Genomic DNA, 15,622 nt, shown 5'->3' with positions numbered 1-15,622 from the left:
AAACTACCAAATCTTTGGTCAGTGGAGGCTCCTGTAAGCCGGCTCCAGGGTCCTTTAAATATGAACCTGTTAGCCTTTGCTGGAGCTTCCTTGCTTTCTGGCATAACATTTTGTACTTTTCCTGTTCCAGATCCAGAATCGGACTTTTATCCAAAGAGGAACCTTGGCCCCTTTTAAGTAGGAATGGTAACTAGAGACCATAACATTGGTCTTGCCATGGTGTTACTACTACTACTCGATTTTTACAATGGGTAGCAACAGAAAATAAACATTTTTGAATAGAGGTGAAAAGTAATGGGTTTGTATTGATATTTCCAATTCAAACTTAAGATGACAGGGTTTTATTTTAACTTCTGTGATTCTGGACCAGTATCTCTCTCTTCTCTTTTGCTGAAAATCATGGTTTCTAATTGTAACAGCAATACTTTCTTTGTAGTTTTTTTTTTTTTAAGGTAGACTCTGTATCTGTCTGGAAGGTGTTGAGACAGGAAGAAACAGGCAGGCTGAAGTGTAGGAGGAAACTACTGTAGTTATAGGGATTTTTTTTTTTTTTAATTGTGGTACATACAACATAAAATTTGCCATTTTAACCCTTTTTAAGCATACAACTCACTGGTATTAATTGACAATGTTGGGCTACCATCACTACCTTCTTTTACTAAAACTTTCATAAACCGAAACAGAAACTATTTACCCTTTAAGCAGTAACTCCTTAGTCCTCCTTCTTTCCCCAACCCCTGGTAACCTATAATTTACTTTCTGTTTCTGTGAATTTGCTTTATTCTAGATATTTCATAAGTGGAATCATACAATATTTGTCCTTTTTTATCTGTCCTTTTGTGTCTGGCATAATGTTTTCAAGGTTCATCCATGTAGTACCATGTATCAGAACTTCATTGCTTTTAAAGCTGAATAATATCCTATTGTATGGATATATCACATTTTGCTTGTCTACTCATCTGTCAGTGGACTCTTGGGTTGTTTCTACCTTTTGGTTATTGTGAATTATGCTGTATTCACATTCATACAGGTGTAGAAGTATCTGTATGAGTCCCTGCTTTCATATCTTTGGGGTGCATATACTGAAAAGTGTAATTGCCAGGTCATACGGTAATTCTGTATTTAACGTTTTGAAGAGTTCTCAAATGATTTTTCATACAGAAGCTGCACCATCCTACATCACACTAGCAATGGGTGAAGGTTTCAATTTCTCCACACCCTTGCCGACACTTGTTATTTCCCATTTTTTAAATAACTGTAATCCTAGTAGGTGAAGTGATCTTATTGTGGTTTATTTGCATTTCCCTAAAGGCTAATGATGCTAAGCATTTTTCATGTGCTTGTTGGTCATTTGTATATCTTCTCTGATGAAATGTCTATTCACATCCATTGCCCATTTTTTAATTGAGTTGCTTGCTTTTGTTTTTGATTTATAGGAGTTCTTTATATATTTTGAATACTGAACCTTTGTCATGTATATATGATTTGCAACTATTTTTTCTCATTTTGTAGGTTGTCTTTACACTCTCCTGATAATATACTTGAAGCAGAAAAGTTTTTAATTTTGATGAAGTCCAATTTATCTATTTTTTTTTCTTTTTTTTGATTGTATTTTTGGTATCATATCTAAGAATCCATTGCCTAATACAAGGTCCTGTTTTCTTCTAAGAGTTTCATTGTTTTAGCTTTTATATTTAGGTCATTGATTCATTTTGAGTTAATTTTGGTATATGGTATGCGGTGGGGTCTAATTTAATTTTTCATGTGAATATCTCATTTTCCCAGCACCATTTGCCAAAGAGACTATTCTTTCTCCATTGCATATACTTGGCAACCTTGTCAAAAGTCAAATGCCAGTCTGGACTCATGAAGACAATTATATAATAATCTAGATTACAAGAGGTGACAGTGTGATTGTGAAGATCTTGTGGATCACACCCCCTTTATCTAGTGTATGGATGAGTAGAAAAATGGGGATATAAACTAAAGAGCAAATGGGGTGGGATGGGGGGATGATTTGGGTGTTCTTTTTTCACTTTCATTTTTTATTCTTGTTCTGGTTCTTTCTGATGTAAGGAAAATGTTCAGAGATAGATTGTGGTGATGAACGCATAACTATGTTATCATACTGTGGATAGTTGATTGTATACTATGGATGATTGCATGGTGTGTGAATGTATTTCAATAAAACTGAATTTAATTTAAAAAAAAAAAAGTCAAATGCCATAGATGTGTGAATTTATTTCTGAAGTCTCTACTCTATTTCTTTCGTCTATATGTCTGTCCCTATTCCAGTACCACATTATTTTATTACCACAGCTTTGTAATAAGTTTTGAAATTGGGAAACCGAGTCCTCTAACTTTGTTGTTTTTTTTTGTTCTTAGACTATATCCCACTGAGAGTATACAAAATACTGTGTTTTAACATTAAACAGAACAATCCTTTGTTCTGATCAGAATGTAGCCAACTTGACAAACAGGTTCATTTGCTTTTGTTTTTAATTTTTAGGAATTCCTTTTATCTTTCTGACTTAATTTTTTTTTAGTAAACATAACATTTATATTATTCTACTGTCAAAACTTTACAATAGAAGTACATTTAGAGGTAACTCACTTCACTTCTGATTCCTCTACCTAGAGTTAACTATTTTTATTAGTTTTTGGTTTAATCCTTGATTATTTCTATTTACAAACATAAACTAATACAGACAGTTCTAAATATGGCCCTCTTCTTCCACTTAAAACATGTCCTGGAGATAAATCTATATTTGTATATAGAGATCTTCATTCCTTTTCCAGTTACCTAGTACTCCATTATGTGAATATACTAGAGAATTCCAGTTAATAAATGCAGAAGGAATGACAAATTCAGGAAAGTATGTATTTTGCAGCCCATATTGATATAATGATTCAGATAACAGTCATCAATAGATGATAAAGCCAGTAGGTGAAAGCTTAATAAGAAACTTCACAATGAAGGGATCAGGCTGCCACCATGTGAACCCACTAGTCAATCTGACTAAAACCACTAAAAGTGAGACAACCATATATTATCATGAAGTACTCAGCACCAAAATATACCATATTCTGGTCTAGGCAAATAAATAAATGAAGTAAGAAGCCTGAATATAAATATAACTCAAGCCATTAGATCTAATTTCCAGTACACAGAAAACATAACAGAAGAATAAGTTAAATGATATCTCAAGGAAGCAATTAGCCAAACTCAGAATGTGGGACATTCTATAGCACAACTGATCTAGTTTCTCAACAAACAAAAACCAAGAAAAAGGGCAGCGGGTTTAAATTAAAAAAGAATTAAGAGACATAAGCAAATAAAATGAGTAGGCCATATTTGGATCCTGATTTGAACAAACCAACTGTCAAAAGGCATTTCTGAGACGATCAGGGAAATCTGAACACAGATTGAATTTTAAAGAGCTTTAGAAATTACTATTCACTTTGTTGGTTATGATAGTGTTAGTGTGGTTATATAAGAAATGTTCCCTTTAAAATCCTTTCTAAGATTAACTTTAAAATCCTAAGCAAGAAGGGGGAAGGGTAGATGAAACAAATATGGCAAAATGTCAGCAGTAATTGAAGCTGATGATGTTAAGGGAAAAAAAGCTGTGCAATAATAGTCTCTGAGTTTTCAGTAGAGCTGTAATGGATGAGACAAAATTGTGTGAATCAACAGCAGTATGTAATAGAAAGCCCCCAAGTAGAACCAAGTTTATAAGAATTTAGGATATAAATAAAGGTGCAATATTTCATCAGCTGAGAAAAGATAATCTAATAAATGACAATGAACTAAGGGCTAATCATTTTTTGGGGGAAAATGAGATTTCTTATTTACATTATGTACCAAAATAGAACTTTATATGGATTAAAAATGCAAAACCGAAATTGCAAAGAACTAAAAAAGACACACAGCTGTAATATTTTCCTAATATCAGATTTGGGAAGACCTTTTAAAGGATATAAACAAAAGTAAAAACCAACAAATGATAAAATGCCCACATAAAAAATTAAGTATTTCTCCAATGGTAAAAAATTAACACCAAAATTAAAAACAAATGTTAAGCTGGAGAAAATGTGTTACATTAGACAGAAAGTTAACATAGTTATTACAGATAGCTTTTACAAACCAGAAACAAAAAAAAAATCAACACCTGAATAGAAAAATGGTGAAAGGATATGAACAGGGATTTCAGTAAAGAAACACAAATTACTAATAATTATGAAAAAAATAAAATGCAATATTTTAACCTATAAAAGTCACAAACATTTTTAAAAAAATAATTCTTGGTGTTCTTCATAATAAGGACACCTTTGCTGGGAAAATACACTGGTACACCTTTCTCCATACCTGATCAATTACTGCCTGCTTGACACCTCTACTTGGTTGTCTACTGGGCATTTTAATCTAACATCGGCCAACTCGATTCCCATTCCTAGACCTGTTCCTCCCTCTGTCTACCCAGTTGCTCCTCCAGAAACCTAGGAATTATCCTTGACGCCTTCCACATTCAATCTATCACCATGTCAAAACCACTCTCTTAACCATTCACTTCTTACTACCTACAATGATATGGCCTTAGTATAAGGCACAATCATCTATTTCCTGGATTACGGCAAACTTCAACTTGTCTCCCTGCTTCTATTTTTGCCTTCTCAAATACTTCCACCTCTAATTCATTCTTCACACAGCAGCCAAAATGATCCTCTAAATATGTCAATCAGAAGTCATTACTTTATAATATCTCCAATGTCTCCCCTTAGCACTTTGGGTAAGATCCAAGTATTTAACTATGGTCCTTGCCTAGCTCTCTGAGCTCAGCCCTTTTACTGTTCCCATTGCTTAGTGAGTTTCAGGCACAGTGGAACTTTATTCCTGGAACATGTCAAAATTGCTCCTGCAGGTCTTTGCACTTACATTCCCTCAGTCTGAAATGTTCTACATTCAGATTTTTCCATGCCTGGCTTTCTTTTTCTTGTCATTCAAATGTTAACTCCCTGACTATATATTCCACATCTCTTACCCCAGCAATTTCCTCACCTCATCTAAATTCTTTCATAACAACACTTATAACTATTTGAAAATATCCCATTAATTCATTTATTGCCCCATGAACCCTGCCTTCTAACCAAAATTTAAGTCTCATGCAAGCAGGAACTTTGTTTTGTTCACGCAGCCTCTTGTACCCTCAGTGCTCAGAAAAGTGCTGGCCCATAGTATGAACTCAGTACATATTTACTGAATGCGTAAGTGGAGAGAAATTCTAAAGGCTTAAAAATTGGGTGTTTTGATTCAGTAACTCTATTTGTGAAATTTCATCTAAGGAAAGACAAATGAGCAAAGGTACATATACAAGGATGTTGATTTTGAAATCTGTTTATGCCCAATCATGGTATACTGGTTAAATATATTATGAAATGTTATAAAGCCACCAAACTGATGAAGAAATATGTAGTAATGTGGAAAGAATTTCTCATATACTCTTAAAGGAATAAAAAAATTTCCAAAACAATATCCAAATGTACCAATTTCTTTTGTTTGTTTGTTTAAACAAGTCATTTGGATGACCAGCTTCTTTACTGGCTTTTCTCCCAAGAAGCATAGCAAGAAGCCTGGAAAGATACTCCCAAGTGTTGCTGTAGTTATAACCTGAAGTTGGGAATATGGGTTGATACTTATTTTTCCCTTTTTTTAAATTATCTGAATTTTCTATAATTGACAATGCTCCAAGTTTGTTTAAAAAAAAATCTATATAGTATCTATATCTGTGTTTTAAACATCAACTTTTTCTTGTTCAAAAACAACTTTTAAGTTTTCTCCCCCTAGACCAACAACTGAGGTTTCCCACTACTTAAATAAAGGTCACCCAAAATTAATGACTACAAAGAAACCCTCACATTGGGTCATACAAGTATAACATTTAAAGGCATTTCAATTTTATTACAGAAGGCTGCATAAAAATAAGAAGGCAAAATATTGTTATCCTAACTAGGACTTCAAAAACAAATGGGGGCGGTCTCTGGGTCCCGGCCGTGGGTGGTGCGCAGAGGGCAGGCTGTGACAGGGGAAGCGCACGCTAGGGAAGAGGACGCAAGGCGCTGTGGCGGGGGAAGGTGACGCGCTGCCCTTCGTTGTCAGCCGGGGAAGAGGACACCGCAGTTCTCCCAACCGGCTACCCGCGATCACCCCGCGGCGGCGATGTCGGCCGCCGGCGTCCGAGGCCTGCGGGCCACCTACCACCGGTTCCTCGATAAAGTAGAGCTGATGCTGCCTGAGAAATTGAGGCCTCTGTACAACCACCCGGCAGGTCCCAAAACAGTTTTTTTTGGGGGCTCCAATTATGAAATGGGGATTGGTGTGTGCTGGATTGGCTGACATGGCCAGACCTGCAGAAAAACTCAGCACAGCTCAATCTGCTGTTTTGATGGCTACAGGGTTTATTTGGTCAAGATACTCACTTGTTATTATTCCAAAAAACTGGAGTCTGTTTGCTGTTAATTTTTTTGCGGGGGCAGCGGGAACCTCTCAGCTCTTTCATATTTGGAGATATAACCAAGAGCTGAAAGCTAAAGCAAACAAATAAGAGTTCCTGGCCACCTGAACAATCTAGATACGGACATAACCACTGGGACCTAGTTTGATTTTTTTATTTGGTTACCAAAAAGGTGATGTTAACTTTCAGAAGGCAAAAAAAATTCTAACTGTAATTGGTAACTAGTGCTTGATTCAATTGAAAAATAAAGCAATCTTTTAATAACAATTTCTTAACATGATTTAAGGAACTTATCTATGGATATTAGTAGCATTCTTTCTATCATTCACCTATAACGAATAACAGAATCATACTTGCTCATCCATACCTCTGGCCTCCTTCTGTTCTGTAAGCCAAAGTGTATATATATATATATGAGAGCACACCCATTCAAAAGAGTGAAAGGATAGCTGAAAGGTTGAATAATCTGTTGTACAGCAAAGGATGATCAAGTAGCTATAAGTGAAAGGTAATAGAGCTGAGGAGAGTAAGAAATGGGTAGTGGAATAACTAGCAAAATGACCTCAAATTCTTTTAAGACATTTTAACTTGAAGCATTTGGAAGTAAAAAAAAAAATTTTTTTTAGCATTTTGTATGAAATTCTTTTATAGCTACAGAGTGACAAAAGATTTCTAAAATTTTGAACTACACTCAGCAACTGACAATGTAGCAGAGAGAGCTCTAGAGTGAGATAGCTCTGGATTTGAGTCTGCAACTTTTAAGCTTATGACTTTGAGCAAGTTAAGAAAATGCTAAGCAGAGTGCCTGGGACATAGGCTTTCAATAGATGTTAGTGACCTTCTTCCCCATCGTGAGGAGAGAGTGGACATAGATTACTCACTGGAAATAATCCACAATCTCTCTGATTTGGGCTTCCATTCAGTGTACTAATTAAAAGTGCTAGTATAGCCACTCATGGTTAAAACAATAATCAGATGAATCAGTAAAGCAGGTTGTTTCCAAGTTTGGAAAAGCAAATGAAAAAAGAACTTTTTGAAAGATATACTGTGGCTGATGAAAATTTGTCAATTAGCAGCTGAAAAACTTGTATTTTATCATTCATCCCTTAACCTTAGTCCATCTTTGAGGGGGAGAGATAAGAAAATTTGACAAAGACAAAGTGAAGGGGTCCTGAAGAGTCAAATTATTATTGCTTTCTTTTCCTAAATTACACTGTTAAATTGGTTTGTTTGGCATGTGTCTGTGTTTCCTGGGTTAAGCATTTAAGAAAAACATATTTCAAAGTATGATATAGATACAAAAAAAGTTTATTAAAGTATATATGCCAAAAAAAAAAAACCAAAAAAAAAACAAATGGCTTCAAGGATGATCCTGGATGGGATCTGAGGATGGAGGAGAGGAGGCTCAAAGGGACACAGTTGGGACAAAAGAAAGAAAAAAACGGAAATACAGAATGTAAGCTTTGTATCAATGTTGAATTTCTTGAACTTCTTAGCTGCACTTAATGGAATCGCATAAAAGAATGTTCTTGTACATGGGAAATGTATATGTGAATTATATTGTTTGTTCAAGGATGTGTGCAGCTTGCTCTCATATGTTCAGAAGACAGAGCAATAGATGATGGATGATAGGGAGGGAGGGAGGGAGGGAAAGAAAGAAATGGTGGATGTTAAAGTTAGTGGATCAGGGTATCGGGGGAGGGGGGTCGGGGTATGCTGGAGTTGTGTGTATGGGGTTTGTATTGTTTTTGCAACTGTTCGTGTAAGTTTGAATTTATTTCAAAATAAAATTAAAAACAAAACAAAACAAAAACAAAAACAAAAAACAAATGGCTTCTTGATAATGTTAATCTTAGATGAAAGTCCATAAACTTCTTTGCATGTGAATAGGTAAGAAATTAAACGTAGGTCTTAGCTATGTGCTTATATTATTTACCTTTAACAGTAGTGTTCAAAAAACTACTTTAAATTCAGACTAAACAAAAACAAATCATTGCTTTCTAATCTTCCTTAGAGAGATACATATATCAAACCTGACTTGGATTTTTCTACTGCATGTGTCACTACTAGTTAAAGAGAAAATTTAAGTGCTTAATTCTGAACTGCAAGGTCTTTTGCATTCTCAGAACTATGTCTGGTCATGGACAGATGATTTTATTTATCTGGGTCTGAATTTCCTCACATATAAAATGAAAGGAAAGAGACTGGATTATCTAATATAAAAAGTCAGAATTCCAAATATTCACAAGGATGTGAAGAAATTAGAAGTTTCAGACACACTGCAATAGGGAAGTATAAATCAGAACATCCACTTTGGAAAACTGTTTGGCAGTAACTGCTAATGTTGAACATATGAACAGCCCAGGACCCAGCAATTCCACTCCTAAATATATATATTCATTAAAATATGTGTACAGAAATGTTCACAGTAACACCATTCATAATAGTCCAAAAATGGGAAATTTACTCAAATGTTCATCAACAACAGAACAGACACATCAACTGTGGTATATTCACATAATGGAGTACTGTATAACAACGAGAATGAATGTACTACAACACACTAAAGGTAATTTCGAACGTAAGAGTCCAGACACAAGAGTGCATATAGTATAACTCCACTTACATAAAGCTTAAAAACAGGCAATACTAAGCTATGGTATTAGAGATCAGGATAGTGGTTACTCTTGTTTTGAGTGGTTAGTGACTAGAAGCGGCATGAGAGAGGCTTCTGGCTGTAATTAAAAGAGTGTGTTCAATTTGTAGAAATCCATCAAGTTGCATGCTATTGATTAGTATGTTTTTAAAATAATATTTTATATAACATTTATTTATTAATATGCCATACTTCAATAAAATGTCAAAAAATATGAAAAGGTGGGAGTGGATGAACTCGAACAGTCTACTTCTAAATTAGTTTGGTCTTATGATGCCCATTTCAACTGTGACTAATAACCTACATTACTGCTGTTTAGTCTGTCACTGTCCTCTTTATCCAAACTTCTCTGGATCCTTGTTCTAGGTCTAGGTTATAAACAGGACTATGGTCACAGAAGAATAGAATGAGGTTACATTAAAAACCTAGCATACTGAATATTAACTTTTCCTTTTATTCCCAAAGGCAATTTCTTCATTTTTCCAAAATAATCTCCCAAATCAAATGGGAAAAGAACAATCCTTGCAATTCTTCTATATTAGGGATCAGCAAACTTTGTTTGTAAAGGCTCAGAGAGTAAATATTTTAAAGCTTTGAAAGCTACATGGTCTCTTTGCAACTACTCAACCATATCATTATTGTGCAATAGCACCTATAGATAATACATGAAAGAATGGGGGCAGCTGTGTTTCAATAAAACTTCATTTTCAAAAAAACCAGCAGGCGAGATTTGGCACACGGACTCTAGTTTGTGAACCCCTGTCCTATGTCATTATGGAAGACCACTTACTATTTTAAAATAAAATTTGTTTTTTCTCCTTGACCAACCAGATTACAAGAATCAGATTCTTTCTTTGAATTTAATTTTTTTCTCCTTATAATGTAGAAATAAATGATATTGTGACCTCAAATAAGAATCTGACTGAAGTACAAAAGAGTCAGACAAGATTAACTTATAAAGTGTTTCATCTTGACCAGTGGAGCATAAAGAACATCTAAGAACATGGAAGGCAGGGAAATCTGTACTAACCAACCACATTATTCCAGCGTTCTCAGTTTTATTACTCCCCCTTAATTCCAACATTAAATTTCAGAAATAAAGGACTTTCCTATCTCTCTCTAATTTTCAGTCTTAGCCTACTATAAGATGAAATTTCTGTAAGAATTGTCTAATAAGACTATATTTCCCTACATTTTACTTTCAATAAATATCAATTTAAAATATTTATTGTACTTTATCAATTAAACTGATATTTTAACAAGATAGCTCATTAGTAGTAGCTTTTGAGTATGTACCGATGAGCATTTATGTGTATGGAGGCTTTCACCACGGTTTTACTTCATAGAGATTTCTTCAAGTTAAGGATTGGGACAAAAATTCCAAACCACGTTTAGACCAAGTTATTTCTGAAAAGAAGCCAGCTTACTAATACAGGATTTTAAAAAAAAGCAAAACTTAGCATTTACTTGAATTTCCTGATTATAAAATTAATACCTACATACTGTAGAGAATCTAGAAAATAATAGAACGAAGAAAAGAAAAATCACCCCTAATATCTTGACCCAGATTAATCTCTTTAAAAATTTGATATTTATAGTTCATTTCACCTTTTTCTGCATATGAACACAAAAAACTGGGATCAAATTCCATGTATGTTTGATCCAGGCTTATCTGTACTTATACCTATGATCTATTTGAATCACAAGGAATTTGTCAGAATTGATAACAGTTTCATAATTTTTCAAAATACAATGTCTTTTACATGACTAAATACATACTTGAGCATACTGCTGGAATCCAGAATACACTGGGTTATTGGGCTGTCCTCCAGAATTAAGTGGTGCTGTAGCATTCTGATAACCAGGCTGAAGAGTTGGATAACCATAGCCAAAAGGTTTATTAGCCATTTTTGCAGGCTGAGGAGCAGCAGGAACAGGAGCTGGAGCTGGAGCAGGATCAGATTCAGGCGCAGGATCAGGAGCAGGACTGCTGGCTGATGAAGAAAGCATATCTAGCAAAGGGAAAAACACAATGCTGACACCTGAGAATCAGTATTCAAAGAAGACCTGACTCCAGGGCTAGTCTCACAATTGGTATTTCCCTTCTACTTTTTTAACTTTTTATTAATAAAAAACTTCAAACACAACATGCACAAATAGAGAGAATAGAATAATGAACCCCAACCTACCCATCACTCAGCTTCAATAATTATTATTTTGTTAACCTTGTTTTACATGTGGTACCTGCCCCTGCCCCCTGTATTTTTTTTACAGGAACATTTAGAAGCAAACCCCATATTTAGTATGATTTCACTGACAAATACTTTAGTTAATATTTCTAACAGATAAGAACTTAAGAAAATATATATGTAGCTAAGACAGTTTTTCTTCTATTCTTTAAGCAGGAATAGGGCTAAGAAGCAGAAAGCAAAGTAAAGCAATACAATAAAAAAAGTGTCAACTACTCATTTCTCTAACTTGTCTTTTACCTGATTTTGCTAGGAATTTAAAAAGTCTGTGGAGTGGCACATTTGCATAATCTCCTAGAAGTCTACATTATTTGGCAGAGGCAAAACTGTGAGTAAAGTACAAAAGATAGTACCTGGAACTGTGTCCGGCTCTTACAACAACGTCTGGTATATAGTCATGCAAACTAAAATTTTACTAAGTGAAAGAATGTTCTTCTATTTAAATTTAAAACAAAAATTAATATTTGATTAAAATAGTGAAAAAACTGTAGAAAATTGAAATTTCATAAGGAAAAAAAAAAGCCCTAAAAATTACAGTCGTATGTAACCATGATTAATATTTTGGTATATTGACTTCTAGTCTTATTTAAAGTCAAATCTATACTGTATGTATTTTCTAACATTTCTTTCATATAAAAATGATATACTTCACTAGCAACAAGACTCTGCAAATACATGTTCTTAAAAGCATCTGACTACACAATTTATCTTTTATAAGTTTCGTTAGGAATCATATCTTTCTACTGACTCTAGTGGCTCTAATTTTAAAGACACACTCCTATACATTCTGCTATCTATCACCTTGTGTTGTTTAGGCAAGGAACAGATTTTGGTATTCTGGCAATCTCCCAGACTTCTAAAAGTAAAAGGACAAGAGCTTCAATGCAGTGCAATCATGTTTACAAGCTTGTCCCTCCTGATGGTGTTGGGAACATGTAATCCACAAAAGAAATAAAGAATTGGAGTTATAAACATGGAGGTCTAAATCCTTTCCCCTTCCTCAGAAAGGGGATAATGTTTCATACATCTCTACCGTTCTAAGCTTTATCCTAACACCTGAAATGGAGTAGACCTTCAATAGGTGTTTGCTTATTGTGCTGGTTTGAATCTATTATGTCCCCTCACAAAAGCCATGCTCTTTGACGTAATCTTGTTGGGGCAGACTTATTAGTCTTTTGATTAAGGTGAGACCTTTTGATTGGATCATTTCCATGGAGATGTGACCCTACCCTTTCTGGGTGGTCTTAATTAGATCACTGGAGTCCTTTAAAAGAAGCTGAGAGAGACATTTTGTAGAGAAACTAAGATAGGTAATCCAGAATTTGCCCCTGGGAGAAGCTAAGAGCCAACACAGACCCAGATGCTTGAAGACACTGGGAGATACAGACAGAAGGAAGTTTGAAGATGATAAGAGATGAAGCCCAGACTTTGCCCTAGAGAAGCTAAGAGAGGACTCCCGGACGCTTAAAGAGAAACACCTCAGGAGAACCAAGCAGAGAGTTGAGAGAAGCTAAGAGAGACTGAAGTCCAGAGACATTTTGGAGAAAGCCATTTTGAAACCAGAACCCAGGAGCAAAGGACCCGTCCGTCAGCCACTGTCTTCCCAGCTGACAGAGGTGCTCTGGATGCCATCAGCCTTTCTTCAAGGGTATCCTCGTGTTGATGCGTCAGTTTGGACACTTATATGGCCTTAGAACTGTAAATTTGTAACCTAATAAATCCCCTTTTAAAAGTTAATCCATTTCTGGTATTTTGCATAATGGCAGCTTTAGCAAACCACAACACTTATCAAACAAAATTTATTATTCATTTAATGCTACTATTACATATGTTCACATCTTTCTTTAATTTTGGTGGAGTATATAAATAGCTAGAAAACTTGCCCAAGGTCACTAACATAATAAGCACAGAAATTCAGATGAAAATTTGTTGAATAGAGACAAACAAACCAAGTTCTGACTTTTCAACACTGGATATTCCACTTCAGGTAAATTTAGAGTTAATGAAAAGATTAAAGTTTTCCATTGACACACAGTATGGGGAAAGTAAGATAGTGTGTTCAGTTTGGTACAGCATACTCCAAATTCAATTAAGCTCCATCCTGGACTGTTATCAAAATGAAAAGAAATAAATAGAAGGGCAAAATTACTTGTTCCATTAGGTCTAAAGTCTGGAGTCATTAAAAAAAGAGAGAGAAAAGGTGTGGTTGTCAGTGACAGGAGAAGGAGAATAAAATCACAGTATAACATATTATAATGAAATGATTAATTAAAAAGTTAGTTCTGTATTTTTTTTCTTTTAACATTATCAATCACTCCTGTTCCCTTAAATAATAACTAAAATAAGTTGTTTCCAGAAACAGTTAAAGTTGATGCCCCTAAAACCTATCTCCCAAATTGGCTATTTATCTGGTGGAGGCAGCCAGGAGCTACTGGAGAAATAAAGAGACAAAGAATATTTTTTTATGTAAAGAGGCTAGTTGGAAGGAATTCAAGTAATTAAGCAGGAGAACAGAAGGAGGAAATTTATTTACGGACTTATTAACAGAAAAAAAAAGAGAGAGGAGGAGAGGAGAAATAGTGTCTATCAAATGTCTTTTAGAAAGAGGAAAAATGTACAGCAATACAGCAAAAATCAGGCCTCTTAGAAACAGTATTCATAGTAGTTATATCACACATAATATTATTAAATAAAGACTAAGAAATACAATGTCCCTTTCCGTCTGTGAAAATATAGCTTGTTACACGAATGCAAAGTGTTAATAGGGAAAACTGTGTGTGAGGGGGTGTTAAAAGAACTCTGTATTTTCTGCATGATTTTTTTGTAAACCTGTAACTTCTCTAATAAAAAAATTTTAAAAGTTTAAAATTCAAAAATATCTATACACTGTTAATTACATGTTTTCATATTTGACAGCATTTGATGGTTACTAAATTTTAAAATGAATGATTTTGAAAAGTGAACACAAAGCAACAAATTACCTGGATAGCTGCCTCCTTCTAGGGCATCATAACTGTTGGGCATTGGAGAAGCACTGCTTGTGGTGGAAGAACTATCAACACCTAAAAGGAAAACCAAAATATTTACTAAGTTTAAAATGACAATGTATCTTAGAGCTTCCTTTTACAATTTTGAAACAAAGATGTTTTGCTGAATTAGGAAAAATCCTGACCTGAGTAAAAACATAAAATAATAATATTCAAAGACATTTTAAGTATCATAAACGAATTTCTATTAGTAAGAAAAGGGATGATAGTGGGGGAGAATATGGAGCTAATGAATGGAACAAAATTCAGTTAAATATATATGATAGTGCCTTAGAGAAGAAAAGATATCAAACTATTAAAAGTTCTTGAAAACAAATATAAATTTTAGATTAACTGAAATGTTAATGTGTCACACTTCAATGACTGCATCTACCAAATCTCAATATTAGACTACTTTAAGATACTTCCATTTTAATGACTTATAAATTATAGAATAGCACAGCTGTATGAAACATTCAAAAAAAAGGAGTCAATGGCTTAGGTCACTACGTAGTTACCAAGCTTGTCTGTGCCTCAATTTATCTAATGGAGATTCTACAAATGAATAAACTGAGGAACAGAAAATACTACCTGTCATATTATATAAGGCAATATAAATGAAAAACACTCTAATAAATATGTGGTAGACTGTAAGAATTTAAATTATGTATGTTCATTTAATACCTTCAATGTTCATAGGAAAGTTCAGTAGTGATATATGATAAAATTTGGTGACAGACCACATAGACAATAGAACATGCAATATACATCATTCATTCATTCATCCATCACTTAAATATTTTATTGAGAGTCACGATCCTTCTAAGTATATATGTTAGACTATATGAATAAAACTGAAAATGTACAAGGTCCCTCTTTTGTTTTACAAGTGTTGGTCTTTTCCATGATCAGAAAAAATTCAGTGCTAAGAGGTCATCCCTGTATCTTGACACTACTTTGTAGTTTAAACTACATTGTAGGTTAATTTTCAACTGTGGTATACAAAGAATAGGTATACATAGTATCTTTCATTGAATAATTTTGGATACCAATGAGAATTAGGTACATTGATTTAGGACATAATAGCTAAAAGCTATATGCACAGGAACATTCTATTACCAGCAAGTAACAAGATTTGGAGACAAAAAACTAGTAATATCAAACTCTGTCATTTACTGG

At 34.3% G+C, this 15,622-nt stretch overlaps 1 protein-coding gene and 1 pseudogene across 7 annotated transcripts in view; one reads left to right on the top strand and one right to left on the bottom strand.

The window, feature by feature from the left end:
• SEC24B (SEC24 homolog B, COPII coat complex component) overlaps nucleotides 1-15,622 on the bottom strand; it is a 124,446-nt gene that overhangs the window by 25,420 nt on the left and 83,404 nt on the right. For all 7 annotated transcript variants that reach the window (XR_005215940.1, XM_037830441.1, XM_037830442.1 and 4 more), the window contains 2 exons: nucleotides 14,399-14,479; nucleotides 10,948-11,180 (listed from right to left, as the gene is read on the bottom strand). Coding sequence is in view for 6 of the 7 variants with exons in the window: in XM_037830441.1 (XP_037686369.1) it covers nucleotides 10,948-11,180; nucleotides 14,399-14,479 (314 nt within the window). In the remaining variant the exon portion in view is untranslated. The remainder of the gene's footprint in view (nucleotides 1-10,947; nucleotides 11,181-14,398; nucleotides 14,480-15,622) is intronic.
• On the top strand, nucleotides 6,162-6,779 carry LOC119529759 (annotated as a pseudogene).

The sequence above is a fragment of the Choloepus didactylus genome, chromosome 3 (assembly GCF_015220235.1).
Source record: "Choloepus didactylus isolate mChoDid1 chromosome 3, mChoDid1.pri, whole genome shotgun sequence".
Lineage (NCBI taxonomy): Eukaryota > Metazoa > Chordata > Mammalia > Pilosa > Megalonychidae > Choloepus > Choloepus didactylus.
This window is presented reverse-complemented; position numbering and strand designations above follow the sequence as displayed.